Source organism: Odontesthes bonariensis, chromosome 12 (assembly GCF_027942865.1).
Source record: "Odontesthes bonariensis isolate fOdoBon6 chromosome 12, fOdoBon6.hap1, whole genome shotgun sequence".
NCBI lineage: Eukaryota > Metazoa > Chordata > Actinopteri > Atheriniformes > Atherinopsidae > Odontesthes > Odontesthes bonariensis.
The window spans coordinates 31,538,965-31,555,488 of record NC_134517.1 but is presented as its reverse complement, the minus strand read 5'-3'; the positions used below and the strand labels follow the sequence as shown (position 1 = coordinate 31,555,488).

Below are 16,524 nucleotides of genomic sequence, written 5' to 3'. Positions count from 1 at the left end.
AGAGTTTTCTACTTGCAATCACAGTATGTTAGTGGTCCATTTTTTGGTCTCATAGAAATACCAGGCTTTGCTTAAAGCTTTTGGGCAAACAGGTAATGCTTTTCGGGACTTTTTCACTAAAAACAGCTGCTGCAGACAAAAAGGAATTAAACAAAACCAAGAACTGTGAGTTGCATGCAATAAAACAATGAGTTAAGACACTGAAACATTGCATGCAGCTCAAGGGTATTACAGCATTATGCAATGGTTCTCTGTGGATATTAATATTTGACTGATGAAATAGGAAAAGTCCATTGAGAAGGTTCAGAACTTTTTCAGGTGAAAAAGAAGGCAAACCTCAGTCATTCTTGCATCAGTTTGTGTGGCAGCTGCATCATGTGTTTATTCCATATCATGTTTTTCTTAACACCTTTGATTGCAGCGACACCTCCGAGAAGGAGACGTCTTCATGTGACACTCATCCATGCAGGTGTGAACAAACTTCCTGTCTGGAGGGGTTCAGCGTGCTGCAATTAGAGCAGCTAATGGGCTACAAAACTCTGTTCACAGAGAAGTGCATTTAACCTCACGGGACTTCTGTGTGGTTGTGTGGGTTTCTGTGTTGTGGGGCTGCTAATGATCACAACATACAGACACATTTCAGAGGTTTACACCGATAGTGAAAATAAACCTCCTTTAACAAACACTGATCTATGGAGAGATAAATGTTCACACCTAAATGATGTGCTCATTAAGCCAGCACAAACATGTCCAAACAGAATTCACATCACCTTCAGTCAAACAGACAAACTAAAGTTTGTTTCAGATCTTTAAAAGTTCTATAATGCAGTAACATTAAGGATATTTTTCAAGTGTTTCTTAATTTAGATCCTATTTTGGACTTCCTGCAGTTTATTCAAAACAATATTTTAAACATACTTGACTGAAAGTCGTCTAATCTAGTATTTCAAAAGATGCACAAAATAAAACACAGACTATGTGTATTGATTCAATACCTGCTGCTGTTTCCTCGGATCAGTAAAAAAGGGGTGAACCTGACATTTCAACTCAAAATGATTGCTTATGTAAGCATACACCTATTCCCATTATGAAAAAACATTATTAAAATTTGGCTCATAGTCGACAGCCAATTCCAGTTGTTTTTTGTCATTTATTTTCTATTTTGAGCAATACTACGTATAATTACGTATCTTTTATAATAAGTAAATGAACAGTTAGAAACACATCAACTATCCTGAAAGAGCACACATTCATTCATACAAGAGTGTCAAAAATCTTTATTATAACCTTTAATGTAAAAACATCAAATATGCAGAAGAAATGTCTTAGCCAGTTAAACAATGACCAAATGTTCAGTACTTTCTTTTGTGCCGTACATTAAATGTAAATATATACTTTCAGTTTCAAGGCAAAGATATTCAGACACAGCCAGGACACACCAGCCACTGCCATCACTTGATGTCACCCGATTTGCTGAATATAATCCTATTAGTAAGTAAAGTCAGTAGTTTTATGTTTCCCATTCCCTTCTAAACTTTCTGATATGGGATTGTAGTTATCAATCAAATACATTAGATTTGTATGTTCACGTTAAAATCTACAACTGGAATTTGGGTACAGGTTTCTAACACTTATCACCTGTTTCTCAGGCCCAACTCCCGGTCTGTAGCAAAGACTTAAGACTAATGTTGAGATAAGCATCAGGTGTGATGGTGTGTTTGAAAATAAAAGCATTCTCAACATGGAGTCCAGAGGCTACCTGTGCACATTAGATCACATGTGAGAAGGGATAAGTATAACCATGTGAACAGGGCATGGTAAAACCAAGAACTAAACAGGAACTACAAACCAAGACATGAGATAAACTTAAAAAACTGATCAAACTAAAAACTAAACAGGAACTAAAAACATGGCAAAAACCCCATGGACATGACAGTTTTCCAGTGAAATTATGATTAAAGTAATCCAGCTGAACGAGTAGGAGTTTTAGATAAAGCACAGTGCTGAGCTGCAGATGTCCGGAAGTCACACTTCATGGATGCAGGTGAACTTTGGTCCGTGACCGGATTCGTGCGCATTTCGGACACCTTTTCTCCACAAAGCAGTGTTTGTGAAAGCATGTCTTGCACACTGTGAAGAGGGAAAAGATGTTAGAGTGAATGCATTTAAGAATTTATACAACAATAGTATAGCTGATTTTCCCCCCAATATTGCAATAATAACAAGGAAAGAGGATTGGTTAACTGAACTGTCCCCATCTGGGCTTCACTTCTCCTGATGCAAAATATTGCGTGCGTGTGATTTTATGCCTAAAGGATGGTGTTCCTGAGCTGAGAACACAGAGCGATCGTCTGATCGAAGAAAAAATGTCCAACATGTGCAACTAGATTGTTTGTTCATACCCCCTCATGTGACCCATATTGCCAAGTAAATGTGTCTCTAGAACACATCAAAGTTAAATCATTCTCAAATGTTTCCTGCAACAAGCCACAAAATTAATTGAGGGATACGTGTTCAAGGAGAACATGCTCTACTTCTGAGTTACATTCAGTTGGTAACACAACACCGAAACTTACTAAAATGAAAACCATCACGGTTAGGATTAAAAAGACAACTTCTCCTAAAGACTCCACTTTAATAAATCACATGCAGTTCCTCCTGTGGCCACTAGAGGTCACAGTCTTCAAAAGTAATAATAGCTGTGGCCCACATGAACAAATTGTCTTACACTAACTTACTTTGTCGCTAACTGGGGGCTGCAAGGACAAGAGCACGAATGTCACCAACACTAAACATATGGTAAACTGATTATAAGGCGGAAAAACAATGGCACTCCTTTAAAAGCATGTAGGTGCTCACCTTTACAGCACTTACACAGGTCTCTCTGAAAAGGAAAGATGATATCTTTTTCTCGACAAATCTCGCAGACAAAACCTCGGGCCAGACACAGCTGTGTGGGAGAAGTCAGAAAAAAAGTTTTCAGTCTTTGAAGAAACATGTTTTTCATCTTTCATTCTTTGGGTCCCTCGTGTTCTGAACAGTTTTCTGTGCTGCGAGATGTGTTCAGCCAGAGACGACAAGACTTTGCATGTTTTATCTGTGAAAGCATTTGCCCTGGAAAAGCCTTGTTGTCATAAAGATTAGATCAGTGTAGATTCAGTTGTTTTGTTTTTTTGACCTCATGATGAAATTAAACATTGAATTTCACATGTACCTTGAAATCCCTCCTTAAAAGCCTTGAGCCATGTGTGATGCATTTATTATGCATTTTATTATTGTGTCCTGGTGAACGTCCATTCAACGGTGCTTCAGACTGACCTCACAGCTTTCAACGTGGTCGATGGCAGAGTGCAGCACCGCTCGGACCGACGGCACCAGCTGACCTTTCTTTACTCTCAGGAGGTCGTCCATGGAGAAGACGAGTGGCTGATCCATCAGGTGCACAGGAAGCTGCTCAAACTCAGCCAACACCCTGTAGCACAGACACGTGAGGGCACAGTCACATAAAAATGTTCACTTCAGACAGAAAAAGCCCCCCTCCCCTCAGATCTTTGGGTCTTTTATCAGTTGTTTGTATCTGTTTGGTTTTTTTTTTGCATTACTTTGATGTGTTTTAGTAAAAACTGTGTAGTTGTGATTTGTGTTCATGCTCTTCTGCTTGTTTTGCATCATTTAATGGCTCTTTTGTTCCTTTTTTCAGTGATTTCCATGTGGTCTTAAATAAAAAAAAAAAAAAACTTTTAGCAGTCGGTTATAGAATATCTGACAATGACATGAATAAAACATATCTTCAGTGTTTATTTAGGCTGTTGTCCTGTCTGAAACCACCGACTGATCAACCTTTAAATGTAAGTAGGAAAGTTTAATATCAATGGATACACATTTTTCCTCTTCATCACCTCACCGTAACATTTAGCTTTGTTAGCAGATTCTTTTTTCAGCCTTTGTGTTTATTTTATTTTATTTCTAACTACTTTTACTCATTCTGTACACATGTGATGAGCAGATAAATTGTACTGAATTTCTGTTGAATTATTTGGCTTAAAGCGATCATTGTATACTTTTCATCATTCTTGTCATTTTCTTTAAGTTGTCTTTGTGATGTAGCAGCTTTCAAATCCTTCTGATGGCAAGTTTTTATGCACAAAACAGTGGTATTAACTCGTGTCAGTCGTTGGTTATTTATTTATTTTTATTTATTTATTATTATTTAGCAATAATCTGAATTGAAACCACCCAGCTACTGGGGAGTACGAGCCAGTGTATTTCTAGTGCTGGTCCCAACCCCGGATAAATGGTGAGGGTTGCGTGAGGAACGGCATCAGGCGTAAAACGTGCCAAATCGATGATGCGAGATTGACTCGCTGTGGCGACCCCTGATAAAGGGAGAGGCCGGAAGAAGAAGAAGAAGAAGAAGAAGAAGATTCTGTATTGAAACCCTTAAGCTATTAAGTTAGCTTTTGTGCACAATATAATATATTTTTGCAATAGAAAGAGAATTCTGTTTAATGTCATGTGGAAGAGAAAGCGAAAAATTCTACCTTCCTGATAATCTGCAGACTTTCAGGAGCTTTTTGATGCCCATCAGCTGTTCCTGGAGCTCCTGTTGGAAGCATGAAAAAGAAAAAATATCTGATTTTTTTAATATTATTTTTGTTTTAAAACCATACCAACTTTATTTAGAAAGCACTTTCATATAACCATTGCTGAAACAAAGTGCTGTAAATCAGGAATAAAATTTACATAAGACAGAAAAACAAATGATAAAACAATTAGAAACAACCAAAACAGAAAAAACATTGAAAACAATAAAACAAATCAAATCAATGTCTCATACTGAGCCGAAAGCCAATGAGTAAAAGTAGGTTTTAAGACAAATTTTTAAGACAGATTGTTCCACATTTTAGGAGCAGCAATGGTAAATGCTTTGTCCCTTCTGAGCTTCCGTACATCGGCTTTCTATGAAACTGTCTGTCAGAAAACAAGAAGTACTGCAAACAGATGGTATGAAGAAATATTTCCGTGATCATGTAGGTTTTAAAAGATTATCGGGTAACATAAATCCACCTATAACAGAATTCTATTGATGTGATTAGAAGAACTTGTCGTCTAATCAACATCTTTTAGGTGCACCCGGACCATCATTCAGCCTCCAAAAACTAAAAGCACTTTGTAACAACACAAGTTTGAAAGAAAAATTATACCTAACAACATTTTATTAATACCATCCCAGTCTACTTATCACTTCATCTCTGTTTATTCTTTTGATGATGTTTTGAATAAACTGACATCCATGCAGTATATACTTGTATGTACATGTGAAGCAGTTTGCCTCAATTCAGATACGAAATTAATTAATCCGAATTAATTTAGTCTTCTCACTCTGAACTTGTCCAGCTCTTTCACTTTGCTGCACAGCTTCCTGCCCACAGAGGTCAGGTCGAACAGGGGCTGCTGCCACACCGATTCCAGCAACTGTTTGGAGAAATCGCTCACAGAGTACCTGCAATATCAGAGAGACCGATTTAATCCAAAACTCATCTGTGTGTCATGATTTCACTCTCTGAGCTGAGCTGTTAAAAAAAGCAATATGGAAGTACCACAAGCATTTTCTGGAATGAATGAAATATGGCCAACTATGACGTACAACTGTCCCTAACTGTGTGTATTTCATTGGGGAGAAAAATGAGTAAATTAATAGATTGATACTGGTTTCAAAGGCATTTATGTGTTACACTGATTGTGGATAACAGTGTCAGAGTCATTCAAGTTTCAAAATCAGTGTTTCCTTGGTGATTTTATTACTTGCTGAAGTCCCAGCAGGACAGAACTCGTCCAGGAATCACAGCCTCAGAGCCGCTATGGCAACAGACGCAGAAATACCTGCCAAAGGAGTTCAAATGAGCTAATAAGGAAGTAACAAGGGGTGGATTTGTAAAACAAGTATTATTATTCTGCTCACCTGCCGAGGTATTCACAGTACCGGAGTTTCTTGATGTATCCTGATGGCGGACAGAGACAGAAATCAGCCATGTTTTTTTCAATCAGTTTGTACCTCTGATGAATATCGTGATCTCGAGTCTGAAGAGTAAATAAATAAATTGTTTTAACAAATAAACAATGTGATGGAATCCTGCATTCTGTCAGAATATATGTAATTTTTTTCCCTTTAAGTCTCAATTTTCATTTTCAAAATTAAAGTTTAATTCATGTAATATTCTATTAATGTCATGTTCATGCCACTTGGTGCATTTTCAATTTGGATTTTTCTTTGTTAATTGATCCATTGTCTCAGACAGTAAAGAAGTCCCTGACCTCAGTGGAAGAATCTGGTTCACTCGTTTTCTCTTTTTTTTTTTTGCTTACATGAAGCTCCCTAACTGTTGCTACACGGTGTCCTTTAAATCTTTAATTAGTTAATGAATTAAAGATGTCTGAATCAGTGTCGTCCACTCACTGGGCTCCACTGCTGTCCCACAGCCTGCACAGAGGAAGTGTTGCAAAGCCACCACTTCACTGCGTCTGGAGGAGGAACACAAACTCAATCAGCTGTAAATGAGCTCATCAATGTCTTCCCAAAGTAAAACATTCCACTGCCGCGTTGATGTGTTTGTTGATATTGTAACGTCCTCAACACCTGTGTGTTGGCTGAACGGTGAAGATGATCTGGAAACGCGGTGGTGCCCAATTCAGAGATCCTCTCATCCTGGTCCTGAGCCGGATCTCCTCCGTCAGGCTGCCGCTGCTCACTGCTACACCTCCAGTACCCGGCAGCTAGCAACGACAGTGAGAGAAACATTGGCAAACTATTCCAAATGATAATGATAATGAGACAAAACTGTTCACAAGTTTTAATAGATTCCAGTAAATCAACCCTTTTAAAAAAAGGCCTAAAGATTAAAAATAAGTTACTGGAAACTGATTAAAGAAAATACTGATTGGGTAATGTAATAGCATTAAAATGGTTTTCCAATACATAAAAAAACATGTTTTCATAGAAGCTGGAATGTTGTTCGAATGTATTTGTATTACTTTAACTTCATTTTTGAGGAACTGAAAGATGAAAAACTGGTGGAACGTCACACTGTTTATATGTCTAATTGGTCAGTAACGCACAAAGAGCATTCAAGAGCTCTCTGAAAACCACACATCATTAACAGATTCAAAGATACCAGAGAAATCTGAAAAGCAAGAACGGGTGTTGGTGGTATGTAGGCTCTCAGGCAGCACCGCAACAACATGCAAATCATTGATCACTTCAAGCAGAAACGCTGCTGCCCCAACTTATTTTGACTCAGATGAAGGAGAAAACTGTCAGAATGAAAATTTATTTGAATGCACATGACGTTAGTAGCTCGCATATTTGGGATGGCACCAGTAACACTGAAAATCACATCCAGGTTTTGGAGCAACACGTGCAGCTATCCACATGATGTCTTTTTTAACGACATCCTTCACCAACACCGTGATAAACACAGCAGCATGGCTCTGTGCTAAAACACATCTGGTGTTAAACTATCCAGCATTATGAAATAAGAAATATGATGAGATGGCCGTGCAAAACTAAGCAATCAAAACCCCATATTAAGCAAGACTGGAGAAACATTTCACTCTGATAACTCCAACAGAATGTTGTTGAAATAAGAGCTGATGCAACATGCTGCTGTCCAATTTGTTTAAGCTGTTAAATTCAAAATTAGCAAATATTTTTAAAGATAACTATTCATTATCTTGTCTTTGTATGATTATCAGTTAAATATACTGTCACACTGTCACAACTTTTGGGGAAACATTGTTTCCACTTGTTGTTGTTGTGTCTCCCGCTTTGGAAATAAACACAGTTATCAAAGAGCTTAGATTATTTGCGGCTACTGTACATGTTCGAACCTCCTGAAGTGAGCTCCGGAGGCTTTGCCGGCCACGCCGAAGCTCATGGGAAGGAAGCCATCTCCTTTTGAACTCCAAGACCAGCTGCTGGGCCAACCACTCTGCACTGGAATTAAAGGGGACAATATAAACAGACTTCAGACATCCCAAATCAGCTCTAAAATGTAGATTTTGGATGCATTTTTACTGATAATTTCCTCTTACTTTCTTAGAGAATCTGTTGGCATCAGTGTTGTGTCAAGTCCACTGTCTGAAAGTCAAACACACACGTCATTCACACGTAATGCAGTAAGGTTTTTACATTTCAGTAACTCTATTCCTCCAAAATCATTGTCTGGTTATGTGAAATTACCGCTGTAGGTTTGTGAAAATGTCTGCTGAGTGAATAATACTGACTGAAGTTAGATCATTTACTCATAAATGTCCGTGCAAAGTCCCCTGCTGGTGATTAATAAGAATGCAGGTTTGGCTTAATTTTCAGAGCAGAGATTTTGCCACTTTCTTGTTTATCATTATGAGATATATACAGAGTGTCACAACTCACTTTCTTTAGAAATAAGCAGTTATTTATGACAGTGTCTGGAGTTTGTCTTCAAGTCAAAAACTAAACATTCAAGCAGACTTTTTTACCTTCAAAGCCACTGTCATTGGAAAGCACAGAGAGAGTCTTTGATGGATGTTCGGCCTCTTCATTCCCCAGTTCCTGATCGTCTTTACCATGTATGCGTTGGTATCCATAAGAGAAGTGTGTGTCTGTGTGTGACATCCTCATGTCCTCGTCTGAATGTCTGCACTTGTAGCTCATCTGTGTAGCATCCCCTGTGCTGCAGCCCTGTGCATCTTTGCGTGCTTTACACGTGTGTCTGTGTGGCGGACTGTCCTGCGCTTGCGAGCCTGTGCGACTCTGCATGCACATCATGCAGTGTGTGGAGTGGTGAATGTCCATCGTGGAAGTCCGTTGATCAAAGCTTAGAGTCCACTTTGCACCTTCCAGCACTTCCAGGACCATGTCCACCACGATGAAATGAGCGTTTTCCTGCACACAGTCAATTGTACAAACAAAGATGCTCTTTATCAGCATTACCACTGAGGGCATTTCTGCTGCTGCTGCTGTTCAGCCTCATCTTATATTGTAGACATCACATCACAGTTCATATTTCATCATATATAACACTAAAAAAAGTTAATTCAAAAGTGGGCATACTTTGCTCTAGACACTCATCATTTATGAGATTTTGTGCTTTTTTTGCTTCCACAGCACATCTTATTTAGGAGAAGATGAAAAAAAAACAATCAAACATACACATTTTTAATCGTTTGTCCATTGGAAATTTGAATAAAAGGTTTTCATTGCACATTTAAACAGAAATTCTGTGATAGAAACAAATTATTGTCACTATTGTGTATTGAACAAAGTGCTCAGTTAAATCTATTAGGCAAAAAGCTGATTCAACTTTATTTGAAGAGGTTTTTATGAGACGGTCATGGACAAGAAGGTATCTTTTTTTTCTAATGTTCATAACTTTTGTGTTCATATTTAATTAAGTTGATGGTATTATTTCAAATACATCATTAATATTGTGTCAAATGTATGTCTGATGACATGGCAGGTCTTCATCAAACAGCTCATAAAAGTATAGAAAAGTGCTGGTTATGTTTGCCATTTTATTGTACTCCAGACACACTTTCCATATCTGCAGCTCATGAATTACATGCTAAGCTATAAAATTAATATATATTTTGTGGTCTACCATATTTATTTTTCAACTTGTTTGATTGTGAAAGAAATCATAGACACCAGCATCCACTCACCAGGCCGTACAACAGAGAGGGGTTAAGGTACGTACTGATACTGTTTTGTGTACAGAAATCTTCTGAGAAACTGGGACATAAAACAGATATTCTCCTCCTAATTTCTGAAAAGATGTTATTATTTGATATGTGAATACACTGAAGGCGCTAAAAGAATAAACACACCTTTTCCAGCTCACAGCTGGTCTTGAAGAGGTCTGCAGGGAAAACTGGGATAGCACTGCAACATCTCTCCTTGTTGTGTGTTGCTGAGGTAGAAAGGCCTGACGCAACACAACACACATGTTGAAGAACAGCTTTATCAATAAAATCTACATGAAATCAAATGCTCATTTCTATAATGCAACAAAGGCTTCTTATACTGCGTTTTTGCTGACAGAATAAATATGAGCAATATGCTCATTACTTGCAGTAGTAATGTCACATTATGGTGAAACCTTACAGCTCGACATAAAGACTTCGAACAACAGATACCAAGAATGATACAAATCTATTATACCTGCCGTGTGAGGGGTATTGCAGCTACTTTGGCTGCGCTCTCTGTGCTTCACAGTCAATCTATGCTGACCACCGCGGGGAAAGTAGTGACCACTTTGGGGGTGGGTCAGATTTGATGAAAGAGGAATGCAGCGCTGCTTCTCATCCACCTGGACTGGAAATGAGCCCTGACAGGAGCTCGATTTGGATCTCAGATCCTCCAAACTGGTGGCTGTCAGACTCCGGTCATGATCAGGAGACAGTGAACAAGAGGACGGAGGTGTAGAGTCCGAGCTAGGAGGGATAAGGTTTCACTTTAGTTTGTGCAAATGGATGTGGGCATCACAAAAAAAAACAATACAAAACGTCAAGATCAGATCTTCTAAAAGTGCTTTTTTTAAATGCAGATACAAACAGTTAATTGGTTAAAATGTCACAAAATGTCAGAGCTTTGCATGCTTGATGTGTGGGACCGGCAGTTTCATGTTGTAAGAGGTTGAAACTTTTCAAATACAAATGAAACATCTGTAGCTGAGCTGTTCTTTATTAATATTTACTAAATTGTTTTGCCAATCCTGTATGGTGGTGTGGTGGTTAGCACCAACACCTCACAGCCAGAGGGTTCCAGGTTCAACTCCCGGCTGGGGCCTTTCTGTGTGGAGTTTGCATGTTCTCCCTGTGTATGTGTGGGTTCTCTCTGGGTACTCTGGCTTCCTCCCACTAAAACATGTTAGGTTAATTGGTGTCTCAGAAAAATTGTCCCTAGGAGCGTGTGTGGTTGTTTGTCTTGTGTGGCCCTGTGATGGACTGGTGGCCTGTCCAGGGTGTACCCCACCTCTAGGCTCCAGCCTCCCCGCAACCCCCCCACCCCCCGACAGATTAAGTGGGTATGGAAAATGGATAGATTTGCCAACCCCGTATTGTCCACGTGTCCAAATTGTTGTCATGTCGCAGGGAGGGTGCAAAAGTTGTGAGAAGGTAGCATTTTTATAGACTGTTGTTTTAAGCCTCAGCCTAACCAGCCGTGACCCAAAGTGAAGTTGAAAAGTGAAAAATTGGACAATATTGGGTCTGTTGGCACTCAAACTTGATTCTGTCTGTGGTGTAAACACCACTGTCTATTCCATCCTCAGGAGTTTTTATGAACAAGTAATACTGTAGCTGTGCAATGTCATTTTTCTGACAGTACCACATTATACAAAATGTGAGTAAAAAATAAGCATGTAGCAATTTTGGAGTCTTGTAGTCATTCTTCAGGTTTTGAGCTCGGACTGTGCTGTTTCCACTTCCCATGCACTGGCATGGAAAAATCTTTCTTGACATGCTTGGAGGGGTTAAGAGCTGAAATCTCTGTTGGTTTGAATGTGGTCAGGTTACTTGGCAAACCCCACAGTTTTACTTTTCAATTCAACAGTAAATCTTAAACTCTTAGATTACATGTGGAGGCTGAAAGTGTTAAAGTGTCAGGTGTCCACAAAGAGGGCGATCTTCAGTCTCACATGCATATGGAGGAACAGGTCATCTCCCATTTGAAATGATCAAGTCTACACAGACAGTGTATCAGCTTGAGTTTTACTCAGGCTGTGCTGTGACTAAATCTGTACAGTGATTAGATGATAATACAACAATATTGCTGATATTCACGCCAGTTTCAGACATTTTACACATGGGACAATCCTTTGAATATAAAAGAAAATAAATGCTTTTTTTCAGCTTTTTTTAAATCATACGGTGGAATAATACTGACAATGAGGTTGAGGAATGTCTGTTTTAGGTAAAGTTGCACTTAAGTTGAGTCTGTTTGAAAAAGTCAGTCAAACTAAATGACGGTTTAACCCTTTGAACTGACTCTGACCTGCTTCTCCTTTATCTCTATCAATGAAGATGCCGTTCCATCCACACCTGCCTCACACATCTGTATCCCTGTGGCTGTCAATCTAGATGAATAAAATTACAAAAGGAAAGAAAGTGTGCTGTGGTCTTGTGTCGGATTTTTAAATAGGAAATGTTGTGTAGAGGGACATCACTGTAGAGCTGTTGCATTGCGAAAGATCTCCATCTGGTTGCTATGGAAACTAGTGTGGAAAAAAAGTGTGTGCTGTTAGAAGTATGTAAATATGAACTATCTATAGCATGCAGACTCCACCTCCATAGAGATTAATGAATTTCTACTGAGGTGAAAATGAGCCTAATATTAAATGCAAATGTAACCGGAGAGGGAAACACCCACAAACTGCTTCAGAAGACATTTTGTACATCCAGATTATATGTCTCAGAGAAGAAAGAATACATCTCTCATGGTTGTACATAAATAAAATCATTAGACATTAGAGATAGTTTGGCAGATAGATTTTAAACGGAACTTGAAAGTTACTCTTTCTCCTTTTTATATCGAGGCCATGGCAGATGTAAAGTTCTTACATGTAATCTCTGTTTGTCATCTCAGTTCCTGTTTCTTCACTGGCTTGGGGGCAACCACAAAACTTTCCTGAGTTTAATGTCAAGTATCAGAAATGTCAAACACTGTGAGTCACAAACAGCAAAGTCTACCGCCTGGGAAAGTGTGTGACTTTAAAATAACCTGATCAGGGAAACAAGGCTAAACTGCCAAATGTATAACATTTGAAGCCTGTGAAAGGACATTAGTGATTTGTTTCAAGTGTTGTGCCACAAGAAGAATATTTGCAAAAGGGACTCTAAAAAGAATTGCCCTTAAATTACATGTAAACACATAAATTATCCCCTCAATACCTTGTCATTCCTGTTCATGCCAGTCCAGAAATAATTAGAAAGTGTGTTCGACTCTTTTATACAGACTGATGACAAGAGCCACATGTTTGCTTACAAAAAGCCCCTGACTGGGGGCATTTTCTTTATTACTGTGCACCAAAGAAAATAATCTTTAAGATGGAAAGAAAAAAGAAAAAAATCACAATGGGTGTTTAAGAGGCTCTGTACTTTACTGTGTTTAAAATTTAACAGCTCAGATGTGCTGAGGCAGATCGTCCACAGGATTTGAAATGCTTATCCTATACTGCCATCTAGTGGTGATTCTAAAATAAGACGACACTGGTCATCCCTGTGAATCAACTCTGATTTTTTTTCTTTAAAACATCACATGGTCATGATTTAGTTAGTGTGTCTGTTTTTTTTAATCTTGGTAATTGTTCCATGTTATTCAGTGAAGTGTTTCCATGTTTTCTACTTGCCTTTTTTCCCCTTTCTTCGTTTTTTGTGCTTTTAAAGAAGAGTGAAGATTAATAAACACTTACTTTCTCCACTGTTTGCATCAACAAGCATTTGTCAGCTTGTCACTATAATAAAATCATTTAAAAGATCAACACTTGAGGTGTGTCCTTTTTTTTTCTTTCTCTGTTGTGTCTTAAGTTTGCTTTGGAGAGACAGTTATAAAAACAATAAAAGTGAGATTTTTCATCTTGAGTAAACACTGTGTATTTATACCTTGAGGGATTGGAAGGATCAGTTCCTACTACATGCCAGGATCGCGGCCGGTGACGCCTGGAGATGACCGGACTGCTTCTTCGAAGGACAAAGTTTCCATCCTTTGGTTGAAGCCCAAATGGTTCTTCTCTGTTTGGGGTGTCAGCCAGTCTGGAGTTCCCCTCTCGGCCTGCGAGGATGCTGTCATCCTCACCTTCATCTTTGTGAATATCAGTGACCTTTCCAGTGTTGTTTGCACTAGAGCAGGACTGTGGGCTCCACAGGCAGTGATTCTGCTGTTTCTTCTTTGTGTAAGTGGGAAATGTTGCGTTCTCATCTCCTCTGCTGGTTTCTGGTGGCGACAGAAGGAGAAGTGGGACAGAGCCTGAACTCGCTGTCTGTTGGTTTTGATGAGGAAAATCATGTGGACCTGCAAACAGAAAGCAAGCTCAAAAAGAAAAAAAGAACATGGTATGATCGGACGATACGTATTTCTAACACACACACTGATGTTCTTAGCCTCAGTCTGCCCACATTTCAAGCTGGACCAAGAAAATAATGTGTTTTGCTATTCATGCCACTGGCAGATGTAAAGTTTGTTCAGGTCTGCTTCGACACGTCTGAGAGAAACCCGGCCTAAATGTGTACTTCAGCTCTCAGGTGCTTCCTGTGTGACTATAAGAATCTCGCAATCTGCGTCAAAGCTTCATAAATCTGTTTGGAGAATGTTGTGGCTCTCACCCGTTGGCGTCACGGTTGCAGGAGCTGGTGACTCTGCGGTGTCCACACACCAGCTGACGTACCTGCATCTGAATGGAGGGGAGGACATACCGCTGCAGCTCCCCATCTGCACAGAAGAAAGACAAGGGTTCCCAGTGACGGCTTTAGACAAGACTTCCCTCCTGTCGTAATAAAACACTGCTTTAAAACACTGTTTTATTACGATGCCCACAAGCTTTTGTAATAAATAATGTCATGACCATATCAGAAAATCCAAAAAGTCCCACTTACATCCAAGCTTTCAACCAGCTAACTTTCAAAACCTGTCCTTTTTTTCCATTTGGGGGAAGTTGTATCAGTGCTGCTGCAGTTCTGTATTGCCTTACTCTGAAACTCATCAGGGTTATAAAACAACTTTCAGGCCTTTAAAAGTCAAAGTCTGAAGTCTGAAGGTTGGTGCCTTTAATAGCTCTGACTTCAATATGAATCTTTACGAGTCCTAATGTCTGAGAGTAATCCACAGGGAAGAATTTTAGGACTTGATAGCAATTACTACCTTTCCAAATCAACTACTAGAACTCCCAGTGTGGAGGACTACAGCGATGTTGTTAAATGCTTGCAAAATACGTACTATGAATAAACACATGTTAAATCATTAAGAGGCGTGTCTCTTTGGCTACGGTGCTGCTGCCAGTTACAGGCGTTGTTCACAGCTGAATTTTTTTTATCTATTTGGGTGCTTTGATGAGAATAGCTCAGAATTAGGTAATTTAAAAGAGCTAAAAATTTAAATTACAGGCATTATCGCTTCACTAGCAACTCAACTGTTTGATAGTAATGATGCAAGTACTGTAAATGTTAATGCAGTCTTTTGTTAAGTTACAGTATTATTGTACGTTCATTTTACAGTGCATGTTTAAATATATATGTACATAGAACATATAGTCGTGTCAAAAATGAAATACACCATCTTTCAACTCCAAGGTTTTAGGATATAATAAAATAGGATCAATTGGGGTCAATTATCATGAGATAAAAACAAAGACAAAATGCAGAAGCAGTGTTTGAAATAAAAGTCCACCCCATGAATTATAACCTTGTTGAACCACCTTTAGCATAAAAAACCTGAAGTAATCCTTTTCTCTATGATTGTATAAGTCTCTCACATTGTTGTGGTGGATTTTTTTCCACTTCTCCTTCCAATGTTGCTTCAGTTCTTTGAGGTTTCCAGCATTGGTTTCTGCACAGCTCTCTGAAGGTCCCACCACAGCATCTCAGTCAGGCTGAGGTCTGGACTTTGACTGGACCATTACAACACCTTGATTCTTTCCTGCAATCATCAGCCCTCCACCACCGTGCTTGACAGCTGGTATGAGGTGTTTGTGCTGATATGCTGTGTTTGGTTTCCTCCAAACGTGCTGCTGTGCATTATGAGCAAACATCTCCACTTTGCTCTGGTCTGTCCAAAGGACATTGTTCCAGAAGTCTTGTGGTTTGTTCAGATGCAGCTTTGCAAACCTAAGCTGTGCTGCCATGTTCTTTTTAGAGAGAAGAGGCTTTCTACTGCAACCCTTCAGAACAAGCCATACTTGTTCAGTCTTTTTCTAACTGTGCTGTCATGAACTTTAACATTTAACATGCTAACTGAGGCCTGTAGAGTCTGAGATGTAGCTCTTGGGTTTTTTCCTCCTTTTGTGTTAACACACACCTGAATGCTGCAGACGAGCAAAGTGACAAAACTTTTGCTTTTATAGAGATGCTCACACTTTCAAATGATCAATGGACTAAGTCTATTTGATTAACAGCATTTAGCTGCTACTTACTCTCTTCTGTGAATGCATGACTTAGTTTTTCACACACTGCTTCTACAACTTGTCTTAACGTCCGTTATATAAATTGTGATACGTTGTAAAATGTCATGTGTTGTTCTTCATCTGAGGTTGTGAGACCTGGTAAGAGCCAGATTTTTTTCATATTTACAGATGCTGGCATATACTGATGACTTTAACATTGTTTTATGATTACATACTGATCCATATTTGTTATTGTTCCAGGGCTAAGGGGCCCTGATTGTCCACTTCTGCTTTCAGTTTTTGTTATCTCCACCTGGGAACAATGGACAGTCTTGCTTTGGGGACTTCAGGCTGCACTCTTCAAAGCACTCCACAGAGTATGGAGATAATAACA

At 39.0% G+C, this 16,524-nt stretch overlaps 1 protein-coding gene across 1 annotated transcript; it reads right to left on the bottom strand.

The window, feature by feature from the left end:
* Nucleotides 1-1,274: 1,274 nt before the first annotated feature.
* rubcnl (rubicon like autophagy enhancer) lies at nucleotides 1,275-16,178 on the bottom strand. The gene is made up of 17 exons (XM_075478580.1): nucleotides 16,161-16,178; nucleotides 14,359-14,464; nucleotides 13,639-14,047; nucleotides 10,199-10,470; nucleotides 9,865-9,962; nucleotides 8,518-8,923; nucleotides 8,092-8,137; nucleotides 7,888-7,993; nucleotides 6,638-6,774; nucleotides 6,458-6,522; nucleotides 5,963-6,002; nucleotides 5,806-5,883; nucleotides 5,383-5,503; nucleotides 4,542-4,603; nucleotides 3,319-3,472; nucleotides 2,860-2,950; nucleotides 1,275-2,130 (listed from the first exon to the last, which is right to left on the bottom strand). The coding sequence occupies exons 1-17, from the start codon at nucleotides 16,176-16,178 to the stop codon at nucleotides 2,033-2,035; spliced, it is 2,307 nt and encodes a 768-aa protein (XP_075334695.1). The 3' UTR covers nucleotides 1,275-2,032.
* Nucleotides 16,179-16,524: the final 346 nt, after the last annotated feature.

Bases quoted from the DNA above. Each gene is read 5' to 3' on its own strand.
- rubcnl (XM_075478580.1), bottom strand. The intron at 6,003-6,457 runs GTGAGTGGACGA...GTCCGCCATCAG, and splicing joins TGGGACAGCAGTGGAGCCCA to GATACATCAAGAAACTCCGG. The intron at 5,504-5,805 runs GTAATAAAATCA...CTGATATTGCAG, and splicing joins TCCTGCTGGGACTTCAGCAA to GTACTCTGTGAGCGATTTCT.